The sequence below is a fragment of the Calidris pugnax genome, unplaced genomic scaffold (genome assembly GCF_001431845.1).
Source record: "Calidris pugnax isolate Ruff unplaced genomic scaffold, ASM143184v1 scaffold125, whole genome shotgun sequence".
NCBI classification, from domain to species: domain Eukaryota; kingdom Metazoa; phylum Chordata; class Aves; order Charadriiformes; family Scolopacidae; genus Calidris; species Calidris pugnax.
Genome location: NW_015090906.1, coordinates 4091479 through 4110647, shown reverse-complemented (window position 1 = coordinate 4110647; position 19169 = coordinate 4091479). Strand labels below are relative to the sequence as shown.

The window sequence follows — 19169 nt, the reverse complement described above, 5'->3', positions numbered from 1 at the left end:
GTCTTTTGAACACCTCCAGGGATGGTGCCTCAACCACCTCCCTGGGCAGCCCATTCCAATGCCTGAGAACCCTTTCAGTGAAAAATTTTTTCCTAATATCCAGCCTGAACCTCCCCTGGCGCAACTTGAGGCCATTTCCTCTTGTCCTGTCGCCTGTGACTTGAGAGAAGAGACCGACCCCCACCTCTCTACACCCTCCTTTCAGGGAGTTGTAGAGAGCAATAAGGTCTCCCCTCAGCCTCCTCTTCCCCAGGCTGAATAACCCCAGCTCCCTCAGCCTCTCCTCATAAGACTTGTGCTCCAGACCCCTCACCATCTTTGTTGCCCTTCTCTGGACCCGCTCAAGCACCTCGATGTCTTTTTTGTGGTAGGGAGCCCAAAACTGGACACAGTACTCGAGGTGGGGCCTCACCAGTGCCCAGTACAGGGGGATCATCACCTCTCGGGCTCAACTCGCCACACTGTTCCTGATACAGTCCAGGATGTTGTTGGCTTTCTTGGCCACCTGGGCACACTGCTGGCAATTTAGGAAGAACATTGCTGTGAAAGCCTACGGGCATACTCACTTCCTTGACTTGGGTGCACTTCTCCGCCTCGCTGTAGGAGTGGGGCTGCGGTCTCCGGCTCCGTCGGGCTCTCTCCATGGGAGGAGGTCTATCTGACTCAGTGCTGCTCCGCAAGGTGACCGCTCGCCGGGGCCTGGCAGAGGGGACCTCAGCAGAAGAGGTATCTGTCTGGTCATCCCGGAGCTCTGAGCTGGTTTCCTCACTTCCCGTCTCGTCCTCCATCACATCCGGCTCGTCATCTTCGCTCTCCTGCACAAGGACCATCAGAGAAACAGCATCCAGGCTCGGAGATTAATACAAATTGAAAGGCACTTGGGTCAAACTGCATGCCTGTGCCCATGCTGGTCCTGGATAACATTTATTTTAACCAAATTATCCCATTTTCATTACAGTGCTAAGTAGATTAGCCCTCAATTTAGATTTGTTACAAAATGTAGAAGAAAAAAGATACATGATGGGCAAATCCTTTTTTCTGTTTCCAACAAAAGGTCAACAGCCATAACTCATCAAGCATGAAATGTTCCTCTGTTGGGCCGGTGTCTCAAACCTTGTGGCACCGCAGATGTGTGTGAGAAGGGGAAATGGAAAATACTAAAAGGATGAAACGAAACTCAGCTTGTTTGAGATGAACTAAAATCACAACTACGCTTGAATTTAAACCTTCACCTTGCTTCAAATTGTCATGGGTGTCTCTAGTACTGAAAGGAAGGAAATTTTGGTGCCATTTAAAAACATCTAGATGTACAAGTGTATACTTGTACTTGGTTTCTTAGATGGCATTTCTGTAAAACTCAGGACAAACAATTTCACCCAGATTTCCCTGACTTCAGTCCAACACCTAACTGCTAGAAGTGAAGAACAAATTTCCATTTAAAGGATATTATGCCAGATTCCTGTTATTTCTGTCACACAGAGCTTGCAAGCACACACCAAGTTATGGAAACTGTGTATTTTGAACTTTATATATACAAAAATGGCCCAAATGGCTTTGACAGCTTTGCTCTGATCAAAGTGTGAGCATGTATCCAAGCCATATGCTCAGTGAAAGAGCAATTTTAGACGAAGTTAGTTATATTGGCTGAAAGGTTGAAAAAATTGGCTAATGGTTGATTTAGGCTTAAGATGAGTTTATTTCAGTATAAATTCCTTTGAAGCAGGTATAATCTAAGGAAATGAAGCAGAACTGCACCTAAATGAGGACAAAGTCATGAAGATGGAAGCAATCAACTGAAAGCTGACTAAAATAACCCCCTCCAGCTGAAGTAGAGAGAATTTAAGTAAATTAGTTTTATTTCACGTTGCACCAAGCAGCAATCACTGACACTCAGCAGAAGAAGGGAAACCACACATGAACTTTGGTGTTGCTATCACGGGAAAACCACCCAGGAATGGGCCACACAGAACTAAGTCTGCTCCAGGTTGCATTTAGTCACAAATCATTGCTGAAGCTGGGATCCCATCACTTCACACAGCATACTGAAAAGACTGAGGCCTCAAATACCACATATTTGGGACACAAACCATTTTCTTGCTTTCTAAAGCTTCTAGAACATCTACTGCTTGATGTTGTGAACAAAGAATATCAAGAATGGTTAATGAAAAAATAAAAGCCCTTGAAACCATAATTGCCTGAGAGTTAATTTTATTTATTATAAGATTTAGAGACCTTAGACATGGATGACAGACCTCCTTCACTCTGCTAGATGCTGCACAAAGCATCTAACAGGCTCATCTGCCTGCCTACAGGCTTATAAGGCAGCAAAAGAAAACAAATATATAATATTAGACAGCACATTAGCTAGTAAGCATTACAAAGGTGGAACCAAAACTCTATTTGCTAACTCTAGAATGGGCAAGGGTAAAAGCCCCCAAAGCATCCCAATAAAACCAGTCTGACCTTAGGAAAACAGAGCAGCAAGGAGGGATTCAAAATGGAAAATGGAAGTGCTGAGGTTTGCTGAGAAGTCCCTCAGAAGGAAGGTGCAGATGTGGGGAGAGAAAAGCACCGAGGGGCTTTTGCCGATTTACCCCAGTGCAACATGTACCTCTGCAGAGCCCGCAGCATTCGCATCGATAGCCGACGACCTCCTCTTCTTCTGCACAAAGATGGATTTCCGCCTTTTTCTGCGTCTGGCTGGCTTCACATGTCCACTTTTCATGTTGTTATTTTCCCCAATCGGTGGCTTAATGATTTTTTTCCTCTTCCCATAATAATAAGCTGGAGAAATGAAGCAAAACACTCTTTAAAACCTTTAACTACTTAGAGAAGGAAACTTTGGCTTGTTTCTTCCTACTGATTCAGTACTGCACTCTAGGTGCACTTTTACGAGGAACTTTAAAATACATTAATTTGGAAAAAACGGCCAGTGTAAATATAAGATATCATTTTGGACTAGCGCAGAGTGTTACAGATCTTACGCATACACATTTATTGGTGATGAATGAGGAGTTCAGAATTTAACCCTACAATGTGTACTTAGGAAAAGCTTCCACTAAGCTGAGCAGAGATTTGGAGGGAGAGGGTCTAGCACGTTTCCGATTTAATCCAATGCCCTTCAGCATGAGTTAACAGTCTTAGATAGACTTTCAGTTGTGAACGTTTTCAGCAGAGAGCGGAGAGTGATCCTGAATTATCTGCATTTGTTCAATGCACAAAGGAATGGGTTTTTATTACCTTCGACTATTTCATGGCCCAAGTTGAAATTAAAAATGTGAGAGTCCTCTGACCTTACATTAGAAGCTTGTGTTAGGTGCCTTTGACATGCTCTACAGCATCCTCCGGGGCTGCCCTTCGTCAGGGACAACTAAAATGGCACTTGGCACCCATGTCAAAGTTCGTAACTGAACTAAGCATTTCATCAAATCAATGGAGTTTTGAGGAACAATTCATCCAGTCACATACAACCATCAACTCTGAGATGAAATTTCAGCTGGAGATTGTCTCCCCTAGCTGTACTCCTCCAGATCTCTATTTGCTGCCAGTGGGAGCCAGGAGTCTAGCTCAGGTGTGGACTTCTACAGAAACCCATATTCAATGGTCTGAATATCTCCCTGAGCCCATTTCCCCTCCTGCTCTGGTGCCAAACAGAAGCTAATTGGTTTAAATCAATCATACTGGTTTCTTGAAACCTGTGTGGAAGAAGGATAGCACTCATTTCCACTTTTTCCTGACCAGTTCAAGAGCCATTATCAGTAACATGGACAACCAAAAATGTTGAGCACATGCTTAACTTCAGCCTTCCTGAATAGGTAGGAACATGTTTAAACATTAAACACCCTGAGCAGAGAAAGTCAATGCTCCAAAACTCCTTCCAGCACCTCAGAACCATGATACTGGCCTGTGCTGGTGCGTATGCCAGAAACTCTTCACTGAGAGTTCATGTCACTTAAGGAAGCTGTCTCAGATGTAGCAGTTTAAATCTTAGCTGGCCACTGCAGGCTCCTTTTATGTGCTCCTTATGTTAATTTTACATACGAAGAAAAGTCAAGACTTCCAAAAAGTAATGACTTTCAAACAGATATATTAGGATGGAGAGAGATGGACAGTTTTCTGGAGATGCTTACTTCTCTGTACAGAATACTGAGGGAGCCTGTGGTGGCCTGGTCAGGATTAATTGCTCCTAGATGAGATGAATCCCACTCACTATTAATGCATTACACAACTCCTGTTCTCCATCACTAGCTCATGCACAGTCTCCCACCGTCCTGATCCCCAGCTAGCACCAAGAAGCATTTTGGCCAATACTCACTGTACTTGGTTTTAGTATGAATGGAGCAGTTCTCTGGGCAGACTTCAGCCACCAGAACAGGACTGAATAAGTTGGGGCAGCACTCCAACTTTGCACAGACTCTTCTGCAGAAATCCGCCACCTGATCCGAGGTCCGCACAATCTTAACAGTCGCCCTGTATGTCTTCCCTCTGTATCTAGAAAAAAGAATGACAAGACCCCATGTCACCAATCAAGCGATGTCCTTCGATGCTACAGACCAATCTCTGTTAGGGAGATACCTTCCCTAATGACTTTTGGGAGAGTGCCTCTCTTGGGAAGGCAGGCAGAACAGGTCTGCTTGTTTTAGTGGCTCCATTTCAGATGGACTTGAGGAAGGAAAGGCAGGATGAAATGATCCCGGAATCAGAGGTGTGGACATGACTTAGGGAGGAATGCATGTACAGATTGGATATATCTGTAGGTAAGGCAAGAGATGGCAAAAAAATCACAGTAGGCTTGGCCATACTACAAACTGATGCAAAGTTTTGAGGAAAAGGATGTAGTCTCTCCTCATATACTGATCTGCAATGAGAAGCTTGCAGAACTTTGCGGTCACCACCCTGTACATGGGCTACATTGGAGACTGTCTCTAAGCCTCTGTTGGTCTTAGAATCATAGAATCATAGAATGGTTTGGGTTGGAAGGGACCTTAAAGATCATCTAGTTCCAACCCCCCTGCCATGGGCAGGGACACCTCCCACTAGACCAGGCCGCTCAAATAGCCATCCAGCCTGGCCTTGAACACCCCCAGTGATGGGGCATCCACGACCTCCCCGGGCAACCTGTTCCAGTGCCTCATCACCCTCTTCTCCAATGCCATCTTTCTTGAGGCAGCTCTCACATCATGTCCCAGCTCACAAGAATCCCACAGTTTTGTCGTGCTGTCTGTGGTTGTATCTGGGTGAATCCGGATTGTATGTATGTCATACAGGGACCAGACAACTTCACCGCTATGAGATGTGGGTGATGCAAGACCCGAGGAACAAACCAGGAGCCTCTTGAGTCAGTTAACAGGGCTGTGAGAACAGGCCCTAAAAACCGTGATTCCTACGGGGAATGCTTAGAGCAGATGCAATGAAAGGTTTGTCTTAAATTTGTTATCCATGTGCTACTAAAACATTTATTCCGGTGTTTTATATGAAGTGTTTCTGAGCGATAAATGGCTAAGAAAGATACAGTTACATCCCTGCTGTAATACATTGTAGATGTGAACTCTGAAAAACCAATTATCCCCACAATTTATTAAACAGCGGCACCAAGCTATTGTAAACAGTGAGATAAGGTTTTTACAACATCACTTGCACGTCCTGAGGAATGCAACACAAGAGACAATCACGCGAGCACCTGGTGTTAAGGCATTATAAATGTGCTTAGAGGAGAGAAAAGTAACATGCACAAAAGAAAAAGAGGGAGAGACAGTGAAAGAAAGCTTACTGGATGGGAGGCACTGAAAGACAAAGATACAGTCATCAGGAAAAATGAGACAAAGCACTTGCGAGTGTATTAAGACCCACAGCTCCCCAGCAGGGAGGCAGCTGCTGATAGTCAGATGTGGAAAAGGAGGAGGAGGAGAAGGTGAAACAATGAAGACGTGGCCAGAGAGTTAAAACACACAGCACGAACCCAGATTCAACTCCCTCTCTCCGAAGGTTTTACCGAGTTGCACAAAGCAACTGAGAAACCACCTCCTGCTGCTCTCCCTCCCAAAAGCTCTTTCTGGAAGCACTGGGGTATGGGCAAAGGGTTCAAGACTTGGGGTACCCAAATGAAATTAGGGTCTGAGAACAGCCCAGTCCAACCATCCTCATGTCTCAAAAGACTTGATCCAAAATATCATCTTGACACAAAATTTGTCCAGAACCTAACTGGGCAAGGTACCATGCTCTGATACCCCATTTGGTGGCTGACCAAGGACCCCAGGTCATGGTGACAATTCTGGATTCATCCATCCGAATGAATAAATAAATGAATGAATAAATTACTTCATTAGCCAACTCTTCATGCACCCCAACAGACCTGGACAGATGATGTCAAATCAAAAAAGCGTTCCTTCCAGACACAGAGCACTGTTATCTCAGCCTCCCTATGGAACAGCTGCACAGGCAGGCTGGCTAAAGAGGGTTTGGCTATTATCAAATGAAATAATTCCACAGTCATTTAAATATATCTGCGTATAATCATTTTTTATTTCTTTTCAGTGTGTTTGAAAAGAGTCCTGCCCTTATTATTTCTCCAGGAGCCATTAAGTTTAATGATGGACTAGAGTATTAAGCTGACAAGTCTGACTCCTATGACAGGCTGCAGAATTTCATCACGTTACCTTCACCTGAACCCCAACAACTTTGGTTGGACTAAAGCATCACCTCCAGAAAAGCAGCAGCTTCCCCTCAAGGGTCTCCACACTGGAGGAATCCTGGCAGCAGGAGCACCTGTACCCATATCTCATGAGCCTATGCTTCATTTTATGTCTGGATGTGTCTGGATTTAACTTGCATTTGTTTGTCCTTGTTCTGACTTTCACCACTAGGATGAAAAGAACGCATCTGGTCTTGTTTCCCTGCAAAAGCACTGTAATCAAATTGCCTCTTGATCTTCTTTCTTACAAGCTAAGAAAGCTGCCTGATGGGTATTATTCAAGGATGGCTGACTTCTTCTAACTGTGTGCTTCCTATTGTGTTTGGCTGCCCAGAAAGGACCCATTGTACCTGGTGAAAGAAAAAGATGAAACCAGGAAAATGAACAACTGACTCATTTCACAGTCTGGTTTGAATGCCATACACATAGCAATTAACAGAACGGGTGGCAAAATGGAGATCAACATGACTGCAGCAATAAGGCTCAATAACCCAAGGTGTTAGTACTGGCCGTAGTAATATTTTTACATTACTTTCACTTTGGCAGTGCCTCTTTCAACTATAAACCAAGTTCTACTAATATTTTCCATATTCCTCACACACTAAAGATTTTTAACACAAACACCACCAAATGTAATCTGAGCTGTTCTAGGACGGCCATGTGGAAAGAGCTCCATTGGATCTAATCAGAAAATGCCTTTCCATTAACAACGCTCAAAAAATTACCAACTACTGATATTCCTATTAATGTTTTCATACTAGGACTTCTATCTTCCCAACCACATTTAAGCAGTAAGTAACCTGCACACACAGCATGGCAGCTCTGGAGACTTGCAAAACACCGGTGTCAAGCACAACATTTTCAGTTTTCTTAGAAATCATCATTCTTTTCCAAAAGATTTTTCAGCTAAATCAAAATAAATATTCCTTTCCTCTCCATCCTTCTCTGCCCTCAGATCCCCAAAACTGAAGAAAACGCTTATGGCTGGAACTACTTCCATGAAAAATATACTCAGGATCTTTGCTGATCCATGAGCAACAATAGTAAGCTAACAGTACTTTGCTGGCAATATCATTCTCCTGCTGAAGCTTCCTTTGGTGATAAAATAGATCAGAGTTTCATGAGAACAAAATGTCTTCTATGAGCGCTCTCGCTAGGGACCGTTATGCGATGACGTGAAAAGCCTCATGCTGAAGCCACTTCAAACAACAAGAGCATTGAGACTACCCTCATTTTCAAAGGTCTTGTCCACAGTTCTGACAATCTTTGAGACTATTTTGAACAATTCACTGGCTAAAAGCCTAAACATCCTTTCAGGAGACCAAAAACTCCTACCTGTCCTTTTGCAACACATTTCCAATTTGTCTTATGAGCTTGAAGTCGGCCAAATACGAGAAATCTCCAGGAAATACACAGCACACAATCAAAGCCTCCCTGCCTTGGATCTACCAGAAGCAACTTAGCAGTACAGCAGTAGAAATTGTCCAACATCCTCTTCATTTTGTTTGAATCCGACCCTGCCTGTATGGGCCATTGCAACTGCCAATGACAGAAAACCCTAAAGTTTTCATCAAAACCCTGATACCCTTGGAACTACTCAGTGTATCTTGAACACCAAAGATTTTGCAAATAATCTAAGTCTAGCTAAAATCAACAAAAAATGTAGTTATCTTCCTCCAAAGTTATTTAATCATCTAGTGATGCTTTCTACTCTCAAAGATAGGATTCAGAAAGGGCTTTGGAATTACTCTGTTTGTAAGGACATGTTTTGTTAACTCTTCTGGTTACAGAAAGAAAGAGTTTAAGTCATTCCACTGGTATCAATGACTTCTGCCTCCAGTATCTGGCATAGAAGGCCACCTGATCACACTAACTCACCCTGGCAGTGCCTCAAGAACTATGTGGCAGAGCTCATGTGGACAACGAACCAGATCATATGAGCTTTGTACTGACCTTTGAGGAGCACTGTTAATAACTGGCTGCCATTATTCACATAATACCACGGATTGCAACCCTTTGGGATCAGTTGTCCAGCCAACTTTCCACTCATCACACACACATCCACTCCACATCTCCACAGCTTGGCTGTAAGGACGCTATGGAAGACTGTGCTGAAAGCATGGCTAAAATCAATGTAAATAACCTCCACTGCTTTCCCATTCCCAGCTGTTAAGCCAGTTACTTCATCACATCAGGCACAATTTGCCCTTTGAAAACCCATGCTGGTTCTTCCCAGTCACCTGTTTGTCCTGCATGTTACTGGAAATGGTTTCCAAAAGGATTTGCCCAATAACCTTCCCAGGAACGTTAGGCTGACAGCCTGTAGTTTCTTGGATTCTCCTTGTCCTTCTGGAGGAAGGGTGTGATGTTTGCCTTTTTCCAGACATCAGAAAACTTCACTGATCATCATCAACTTTCAAACATGACAGAGCAGCCTTTCAATGACATTGGCCGGTTCCCTCAAGCTGAGCTGGCTGCATCCCATCTGGTTCCACGCACTTGTGGACATCGAGCTTGCCTGTAGTGTCTCTGGCTTCTTCTCCATCTACTGTGGGTGACACCTCACTCCCTCAAACAGTAACAGGGACCTGGGAGGCCCGAGAGCAACCCTTGCTAGCAAAGGCTGAGACAAAGCAGACTTCAAACACCTCAGCATCATCTACCACAAATGAAAGTCTTCTAAAGCACCCCAGTGAAAAGACTTTATTGGAAATACAGTCTCATAAACAAGCCATGGTGTCTGTGACGGGGTCGGGGGGGGGGGTACATTCCTGGAGTGCAGCTACTGGATTAGCAACTCTCAGAATGTCATTTAAAGGAGGAGTCCAGGAATACTCCTTTTTCTTATTTTGATTAACTGGGCTTCATACAGGACCCAGGAGATAAACAGTACCAGTGTGTGCAGAGGGTTATGTCCAAAGTCCTGCAAAAATGGGTAAGTCCAAACAGCCCCTCTTATAGCCCTTAGAAATTTAAGCCTTTAAAAAGCATAAAGTCCCTCAAGCATTTTATGTAAAATTAGGAAGCCATATCCAGATGTAGGCACTGAACTTAAAGCATCTTTAAGAGCTGGACGCCCACAGCTTTGGCTGGCCCTCATGGGACTTCAGAAGATCAGGCCTGACATTTCTAACTCATGATCACCAATAAATCAGGTTTGACTATTTTCAGAGGGAGCCAGCAGCACTGATGGGAAGCGACTGCCATCACGCACCGCAGACACATCTCTTCAGACAGTCTAAATTGTTTATCTTCTTTGCAACGCTACTGTAATTGATTCTGTGCTGGTCACTCACGACAGCAAAGTAAATTCAGGGTACCCCAGGACTGAGATAAGGCGTTCCTGGCAGTGTACAATTTGGCATTGGGGCCAGTGTGGGGGGAAAACAGCTTTTTCCTCCCCGTCCTCCTCCTTCCCCTCTGCTCTACCCCCACTGCAGCCGCCGCCGCCGCCAACAAACAACAACATTGTCAAGATGCAAGGAGTTGTCAGTTGACATCAGAAGGAAGGCGGTGACACGACATGTCACATTACAGCACAGACGCCCCGGCTGGCTGTAGAGCTGTCATCATTAGCAGCATGACACCATCGGTGTAGCTGGGAGCTGGTGTAGACAGGCGTTTGCTCGTTACGGGTCTCTGTTTAAGATTCTGGAGCACCACTGGCTGTCATACCTGATGCAACGTGTCGCGTGCTATTTGTGCATCCCAGGGTATCTGACTTCACCAGCATGTTTTCTTCTCTGCTTCTGCACAACCAAATGCAATTAAAGCCCTGATACGCTTCTTGATGAAGTGGCTTAACCAAACTCAGGAAGGAAAAAAAGAAGTCCTAGGGGACTCCGACAGTCTTAGCACATATCTACCCTTTGCCACCTACTCTTAGAAGCACTCAAACTATCTGCAGGCAAGCTGGTATGACTGGCCAGCACTGCTCTGAGACAGAGCTCCAGTCTCAGAAGCCAGACAGAATCATAGAATTGCCTAGGTTGGAAGGGACCTTTCAGATCATCTAGCCCAACTGTTAACACTGACAAAAAACATCACTAAACCGTGTCCCTCAGCATCACCTCTACCCATCTTTTAAATACCTCCAGCGATGGTGACTCCACCACTTCCCTGGGCAGCCTGTTCCAATGTTTGATAACCCTTTCAGTGAAGAATTTTTTCCTAATATCTAATGCTGTCCAGCCCCATTACTTCAGTCTCCTCAGAGGACAATGCCATACCAAATAAGAACACATTTCTATGCTTGGAAGTCACTCCAAAACATGCTGTCCCAGCTCTGTAATGACTGAACCTGTAATGAGCCTGTAATGACCCATTGTGTGGCTTGATAAAGTTGAAAGATGCTGCTTGACTCGCTGAAGAGCTGAGATTGTTGCCTCTTGGGGTAGGCATCATGCAGGAACATGTACACATCCTGAGACTGGCTGATCAACATAAAATACAAAGCTTCCTTGCTGGAAAGCATTGGTCTACTTCTATCTGGCAGGCTACATGTATACAAGATAGATCCCACCCAGCTGGCTGCCCTGATAAATAAATGGGAGGAAAGGGGCACAGGAACGAATGGGAAGAAGCATTGGGGGGAAGGTAATGGAGATGGAAGTGCTCATCACAGCATGATTAGCACACCAGGCAACAATGAGGGAGGAAAAGTGGTTGATGTGATATGGGTGAGTGACTATCTCTAGCAGCCCATGTTGGCCTTCCTGGTGTAAGCACCAGCAAGCTGCCTGGGGTCTCAGTGGACTGGGCTGTAGACAAAGCTATCAAGGACAATACATCCCTGCACTTGACGGTCAGTTAAGTGTCTTCCAGTCTGTCTTCCATTAGCAATAAGGATTGCAGCAGCCTTAAGAACTAGATACTGCTGCTTTTTCACAAGGCAGGTATCTACACCCAAATGAGAAATGCCTACAAAGTCCTATTTTGGATACTGCTGATAGGAAAACTGCCTGTAAGTTCACCTCATTGCAGGACAGGACATTAAGCTGGGGCGTTATAACTTGATTTCATAATTGCTAAGTACCTGTAGAAGTGCATTATATAATATTTGCTAGTACAAGGTGTGGGAGCCTGGAATCAATGAAAACCAGGTCATGGACGATGACTTGTTTTTAATGAAAATCTGCCTGCACAAGGATGACTTTTAGATTTCCATCCACAAGATTTCCACTGACAAACACAAAAACATGACTTTCCACATGGGTGAAAGAAGCAAATTAAAAATGGGATTTTCTAGTAGCTTTTTATTTCCAATTGCAATCCTCCTTTAGAAAAGCAGTTTCTGAGTGTGTAGAATAAAAGGTCCTCAATTCTCTCTCTCAACCAGAGCACACATGAGCTTTCTGAAATACCTGCATGGCCAAAGATCAAATACAATAGCAATCAATAGTGCCATGTTTAACAGCCAATCATTTCAAATAACCAAGAGAAATTTGCTTTTATTTGAAAAGGAGTAAGAGTGTTCATTATAAAGGGTGAGATTCACTGCATTTAGCTTCAGTGCTCAAAAAGTCAAGGTGACCAAGTTCCTCAATGGAGAGAGCTGTCCTCAAAGAACTATTTGTTGACATCCATCTCCAAGAGGGAAGAATTGCTCTTTGGAGGGACACTGGAGAGACCTTAGGTGAGACTCTCCTTTCAGAGAGACAATGGCTGTTGAAACACATCCTAAGTGTAGTGCCCATTACATAAAGAAGACGTAAACAGGTAACTTTTCAAGATGAAAGGGGAAATTGAGTAATTTCTAGATACAATTTTCTTAAGTGTTGTTTAGATGACAATTGAAGCATAAATTCTAGAAAGGCCTCAAATCCTGATCTTAATCCCACATTCCCTACTTAAAAATGTGTCCCTGCTATTTTGTTTGCGCTTTTTCTTTGTGCCATTCGTTCTCACCAGCTTTTTCTGCATTAGAGTGACAGGCTCTATATTAAAAGCAGTAATGCTCCTACATTTAGAAAGCCAGGAATTGAGTTAATTCAATAATAGCCAAGCTTATAGGAACAGCTTATCATAAAACTCAGGACTTCACTGAATAAACATGGCATTTTTCATCAAAATCTGGATGGCTGCTTGGAGAAAGACAATAGAAATGAACTGTTCAGGTGAATATTTCATTTCTGAAGTTGCTATAGAATGAGACAAATAATTCAATGAAGCAAAGCGACAATTAGAAAAGTAAAACTCTCACAATAGAAGAAATCTTTTGTTCTCTTTTTTTCCCTCTCCTTCCTCCAGTCAGTTCCAATTTTGAAGGCTCACAAATAAAAGAGCACACGCTTAAGACTTACTTTGCTTTAAGTGTTTCCTCTTGGAAATTCCACTGAGGGTCTTCCACGAGCTGCAATTCTCGTAAAACACTCCCTGGCTTGTAGGCTGCATTGATCACCATGCTGAGAACCTATTGAGAGACAAAACCGACAACACTGATGGGTTTAAAAGTAGTCCCTGACCACACTGAATATGATCCCAGGTGCTGCATAGGCAGGAGCAGCTTATAGGTGCCAACTTAGGTTCAAGGCTGAAGAGGGTAAGTGCCAGATGCAATAAGAGCTCCCAGATTGGATCAATGTGCTAAACATATTGTAGATGACACATCGATCTGATACAGCGACTGCATTAAATGCTGATAGCTAACCCCAAAGATCTCCTGTTAGTCAGTATTTTTCTTTGAGACAGACCCTCTCACCCAAAGCAGGTTCCATTTCCTGCATTCATACTGGCTCAATTTTATAAAAAGTGTAAATAATTCTGGTTGCTCAACCAGGTACAGAGTCATGTGTACTGTTACACACTGAATACTAAAGGGGAAATTCACATACTCGAGGTCAGCAATACGCTTAAGCATCTGAGTGCTGCGTGCCTTGACTGTATTAGCAGAATATTAATGAAGTATACACAAAAAGAGTTTGCAGGAGGTGTGCCTGAAACCCAGTGTGTGTCCACTCTGTACAACAAAACACGTGTGCCAGTCCATTTAATCCAAAGCCTTTGAGAATAAAAATGATTCCTACTATTGGCTCAGGGAATCTGAGCTTTAACAGTCTACACTTGGCCTAAGGAGATAAATATAAGAAAAACAAATCTCTTAACAGCACCAGACCATGTGTTTGAACACTCTGCATTGTATGTACATGAATGACCCCACAGTGAGTCTGGATTGGTTTGGATATAATTTAGCTCTTTACCTAATGCCTGTTCTTAATTCTTTGGGGAACTGCAAATGATTTCAGTACAATGAGCTTTAAGTTTCCTCAGCACCCATGAACGTGGTTCATCATAAATGAAAAACTGACTAGGTCATATTGCAAAGAGAAGTGCTTATGTTTTGCTGGGTTTTTTTTTTTTTTTTTTTCTTTTTTTAAACCCAGCAATGTGAGAGTTTTCTAGTATTTTGAAAACCTCACAGATTTAATTATTTTCAGGCAAGGTTTTCACTTAATGCTGCATAATACCTTGTAAAATGGTAGTGGTTTGAGTTGCCTGGCTAAGTTGTTTATTAGAAACAAAATTTGATTTATCATTGGGCCCTTGAAAACATTACTCAAGCTGCCCATCAAAAAAGTGATGCTTAATAATAGCACTGTCTTATTCAGCTCTGATCATCTGTACATCTCAAAGCACTCTATAAGGAAGGGCAGGAGCACATTTTCTCTCTCACACAAGGGGAAACTACAAGACAGATTTACCCACAGCTCTCCAGCTGGTTTCCATCTCATCACACAACCCGCTACACTAGTTACTTAGCCACACTGATTCCTAAGAGAACAAAAGAAAGCTTCTGAGTGAGCCCATCCAGTTGCTTGTCCACATCTTTTCTTGCCTGCCTCGCACTGTACCTACTGATGGAGCTCTGGTGTCTGGCACAGAGACCCAATGAAGGAAAACCAAAGGTGGCTTTTCAAAAAATGCCAAGATCCTGGGTATCTCCCATGCTCATTCATAACTCATCAAACGTGTTCCCTTTGTGTTCAGCAAGGACACATCCAGGGAGTTATTTATCACCTACACAGGAGCTTGTTGGGAAAGCTCTCCTTCAACACATTTCTACACCCACCCTGCTTGCCAGAAGCAGAAAGCAAGCATCACTTGCTGAGCAATTCCCACAAACAGTGCTGTCCTGCTCCTTTATCGAGGTGATGGTGTTTGTATGGGTTGTAAGAACAGGTAGAAAATGAGAAAGAAAAGAAAACCCAACCCTGCAAATAACACTTTGGCCATGCTTGGGGATTATCCCAGACTCCTAATCAACTCCAGCCCTGCAAAGACACAATACCAGGACTTTTCTCAAAGCTGGCTTGCCATCAGCAGGACTCTGTAAACTCTAAACTCAGTTTTAAAAAAGAGTGTTTTGTAAGAACAAACATTTCCCTTTAAGGGAAGAATTAAAAAAAAAAAAAGAAAAAAAAACTAAATTGGCTTTTACTCCTTTTGTATCTCAAATAAGTCACTAAGTTTGGCATTATACCCTACAGCAGGAGCCCATAACTATGTTAACAGTGTTATCTTCTAACAACATTATCACTTCATATTACACACTATTAAACACTGGGGAGATAAAAAGAACACTTTGTTTCTTGCGGAAGAATGAGCTGTGATTAAAGCAAAAACAGTGGAGAAACCCAGACCAGTTTCCAACTTTCTCTGGAGATGGGAAATTACTCCACCCGTATCAGACTGGTCAAATTTTGCTCTGATTCACTGAATTCCCTTAGGAGTGTGACCAGTCTGAGATTTTGGTAGTTTATTTTCAGCCCTCTCCATTAGGAGTGGTTTGGGTGCAGAAGGGTGGATTAGACACCACCAGCCTTTACTGCTACACATCTATGAGGTTCGATTTTGATACTGCTGAACATTGGATTTTCAAAGTAGGTTGGAGTCACATCATGACATCAGTGAGCACGAGCACACAGCACCACCACAAGCCTCTACCCAACCTTATCAACACCTGACACCTTAGCTATAAAGTTTTCCATGTCATAGATTTTCAAGGGCCCTTTTTCTGAGCACGTCTAGATGTGTCCGATGCCACTGGGAAGTCCAGCACCTTTCTTTCCATCATCGCTTTTTTGGTATTCACACATTTCCCAGCTCTCCACCCCTCTTCATTAATGATCCCAACCCTGGAGGTATCAGTGATGAGGTACAATTCAAAATACTGTTACACCTCTTCTGCTGTTCAAGGTTAGCATTCTTGCGAGGAGAAACTAAACTTCCCTCCTCCACCTGAGATGTGAGCCCCCATCTCCTATCTAACAGGAGAGACCCTAACTCCCAGGCTACCCTCAGGCAGGACAATAAGAAGTTATTTTATTTTCCTTGGAATAATGATGTGTCCGTGCGCCAGAGACAGAAGGGAAAAAAAAGAGTTCTTCAGGATTCTTTCATTAGATGATCAAGCATCAGAAAGTCCACTTTTGTTACAGTCAAGGTTGTAGCACTTAAGTGTTGACATGGTTATGACAGTCCACGACATTTCAACAATACAGATGTCCAGATTCTAAGTCAGAGGAACTACTACAGATGAGCTGAAGTCCACAGAGCAGTCCTGAGGAGGATGTTAGTGAATCCTCTTGCAGAAATGCAGTTATACCTTTCCAGGCTATAGAGGTTTCTGCCATTCCACCACCATAATCTGATCACTAATGATAACGCTATCAGCTCAGCTCAATTATATACATAAGGCTCAGTACAAGCTACTTAATTTTCTGAGCGCCATGATTTAATTATGCAAATTTCTCCTAAGAAGTCATGCTGTGCTCCAAAAAAATCCAAGTTGCAGAGTGCAATGGTCCTCCTTCACAAATGCTGCCTGATTTTTTCCTGTTTGCATCAGTTGGACAGTCACATTATCTTTAAACCCATTTTCTTTTTAAACAGAGAAAGAGCAAAGTGTCTTAAAAATAGTAGGAGCAGTAAGCAATGAGGCTAATTAATCTTTATGGCATATTTCCCAAAGATACAGTGGGTCATAGATCATCTGAAGTCTTAAAAGGATACCTCATTTTGTTTTACAATGTTGCTGTGTTAAGTTGTTGGCACAGATGGAAGAACTGTTCAGAAGTATTTTTTAGACATTCTGACCCGAGAACTAAATGTAAATCTTTATTTTAATTTAAGTTAGCACTCATTACATATCTTAGCTACTACACAGTCACTATTTTTCAGCCCAGATGCAGTTGTTGGATGGCAATAGTTGATGTTTGCACTGTACTTGGCTCCAAGTGTCAACTTCTTTTCCAAACAAGTATCTCAGGAATGAGACAAGCTTTGCAGCTGATGTTACACAACAGCCATTACCACCGCACTTGCCACTTGGGGTGAAAGAAATCACAATAAAGCACTGGTCTCAGCAGTGATTTGTGCTGGCACCAGGAATAATGAACAGCTAGGCTTTAAAAATAAGTTTGGCCCTAGGTAGCACAAGGGTTACTTGTCAGTCACCTGAGGCTTTGCATGGATGCAAGGATACACGCACACAAACACGCACAAAATTAAAATCAGTATTTTTGCTCATACTACCAAATAAGTTGCAATTGCTCGCAAGATTTTGCCAGGAAATCTCGTTCAAGGGCTGCCATTCTGGAAGGCACCTTTCCTCCCTGCAGAGCTCACAACCACTGAATCCAACACCAGGACAAAGCAATTGGGCAGAGATCAGGGGGATGCAGTAAAAACACAGAACTCGGCAGAAGTGTCTGCTCTGCTGGAAAAGAGGTGCTGCAGAAAAGCAAACCTATTCGTGCTGCCTCTCTCCCGACACCTCAGGTGAGAAAAGCCCAGGCCACCCAAATGGAAGGAGATGTTCCTACTCCCCACTATAAGGGTATTTCCTAACCCTGTTTACTCTAGATCCAAGCAGTACTGACCCACAGCTGTCTCACTACCAGCGTGCAGGCTGGTAGCACCAGATTGTCTGGAGCCAGATCCTGGATGATGCTTTACTTCAAGTTCAAGACCTTGGGGGAAAAGAGGGCTGAAGAACAACATGAATCACGGTCGTGCTTCATTCTTTGATCCAACCTTCATGGTTGAGTGTGGAGGAAGGCAGAGGATGGGGAGCTAATCCCTCAGCACCCAGCCAGGAGCAAGTTCTCCCATCACCTGGTGCAAGTTGGGAGAGGACATCTGCTCCCTTCTTGCTTTAGGTAATCCAGGCTGGGGAATAGGGCAGGACTTGTTCAGCTGGTTTTAGTCTGGGGTTGCCCTCAGTGCCAAACACAGCAGCATCTCCATTACAGAGATGCCCACTGTGAACTGGCTGGGAACTGGCACAGATTTTTAACTAGAGCATCTCTGAAGACAGTGAGTTATGGCTGGAGACCGGGGTGATTTAAAAAGCACTCGCCAGCCTGCTACAGACTCCGTTTTTCCTTCGTAGCTGCTGTTTTGAGTTGTCTTTCCCACCCTCCCCTGTGTGTTGCCAAAGTAAAGCCCATGTATAATTTATCTATTCCAGACAAGTTATGCTGATGCATAATTTACAATGGCCTGCAATTTTCCTATATAGTGAGAGAGAGATAATTATAACGCATTTGCATACTCAGGGCCACAACATCAGCGGGTGTAGCGAGACAAAGGCCTCAAGCTCAGCACCAAAACTGGGTTTGGAGGGAGCTCTGCAGCTGTGGAAAGCCTGGTGGCCATGGTCTTGGACTGGAGGAGATATGTCCCACACTGTTGTCACCACTCAGCTCTACAATCATTTTGGGTGCTCTGGCAGCTGCTAGAGATCTTCATCTCGATACAGGGATGTCTTCTTTGTCACTTCTTGCCTTCTCCACGTGGTGGGTACCCCTATCCTCCTCCCTGCCTCCTCCAGAGAAACCTCCATGGTTCTCTGAGCTGTTCAACACCTCTGTCATCTAGGCAGCAGCTGATAGGAACCATGTGTATCTCCCCTGCAACAACACCCTGAATTTCTTCTCTTCGCCCTTTCCAGAATTTTGACCTGGTCCCTGTGGCCAGAACGAGCTTGAATTTATCTGCAAAATAACACTGATGAATGCTGGGCCATTGTCCTGCTCCTTGGGATGTCACTCCTGTATCCAAAACCAAGATGCTGGTGTCTCATTGACACTGCTATTTGGTCCTTCTGCAAGCAATTCTGTAAGGAGGCAGAGCAAGAGAAAACAGCCTTGCTGCAGGAGACTGAAGTCGGTTTCCACTGGTCCCATCCTTGAGGAATTTGGAGATTCTGGCATTAGTCTATGCAACAAAGCTCTAAGATACTAGGGGAGGACCTGGCAGAAGAAGCTTTATACTACTTATACTTTCAAAATCCAAATTCCAGGTGGAAAGGAGGAAGGAACATTAGCATAAGGATTGACTGGGCATGCTTCATGTTTCCCCCACGTTGATTTTTCGTTGCCTCTTTTCCAAGTAGCAGCAGATTGCTAACGCTCCCCATAGCAAGCAGCTATGGACTTGCTTTCACACTTGGCAGCTGTCAACTTTTGCTCTGCAA

The 19169-nt window shown here is 43.7% G+C and overlaps 1 protein-coding gene across 1 annotated transcript in view; it reads right to left on the bottom strand.

Moving 5' to 3' along the window:
- The window catches only part of SFMBT2 (Scm-like with four mbt domains 2), a 188246-nt gene that overhangs the window by 26896 nt on the left and 142181 nt on the right, over positions 1-19169 (bottom strand). Inside the window, exons 16-19 of the mRNA XM_014949114.1 lie at positions 12994-13103; positions 4316-4491; positions 2612-2784; positions 567-815 (exon numbers count right to left, since the gene is read on the bottom strand). Of these exons, the coding sequence (XP_014804600.1) occupies positions 567-815; positions 2612-2784; positions 4316-4491; positions 12994-13103 (708 nt within the window). The remainder of the gene's footprint in view (positions 1-566; positions 816-2611; positions 2785-4315; positions 4492-12993; positions 13104-19169) is intronic.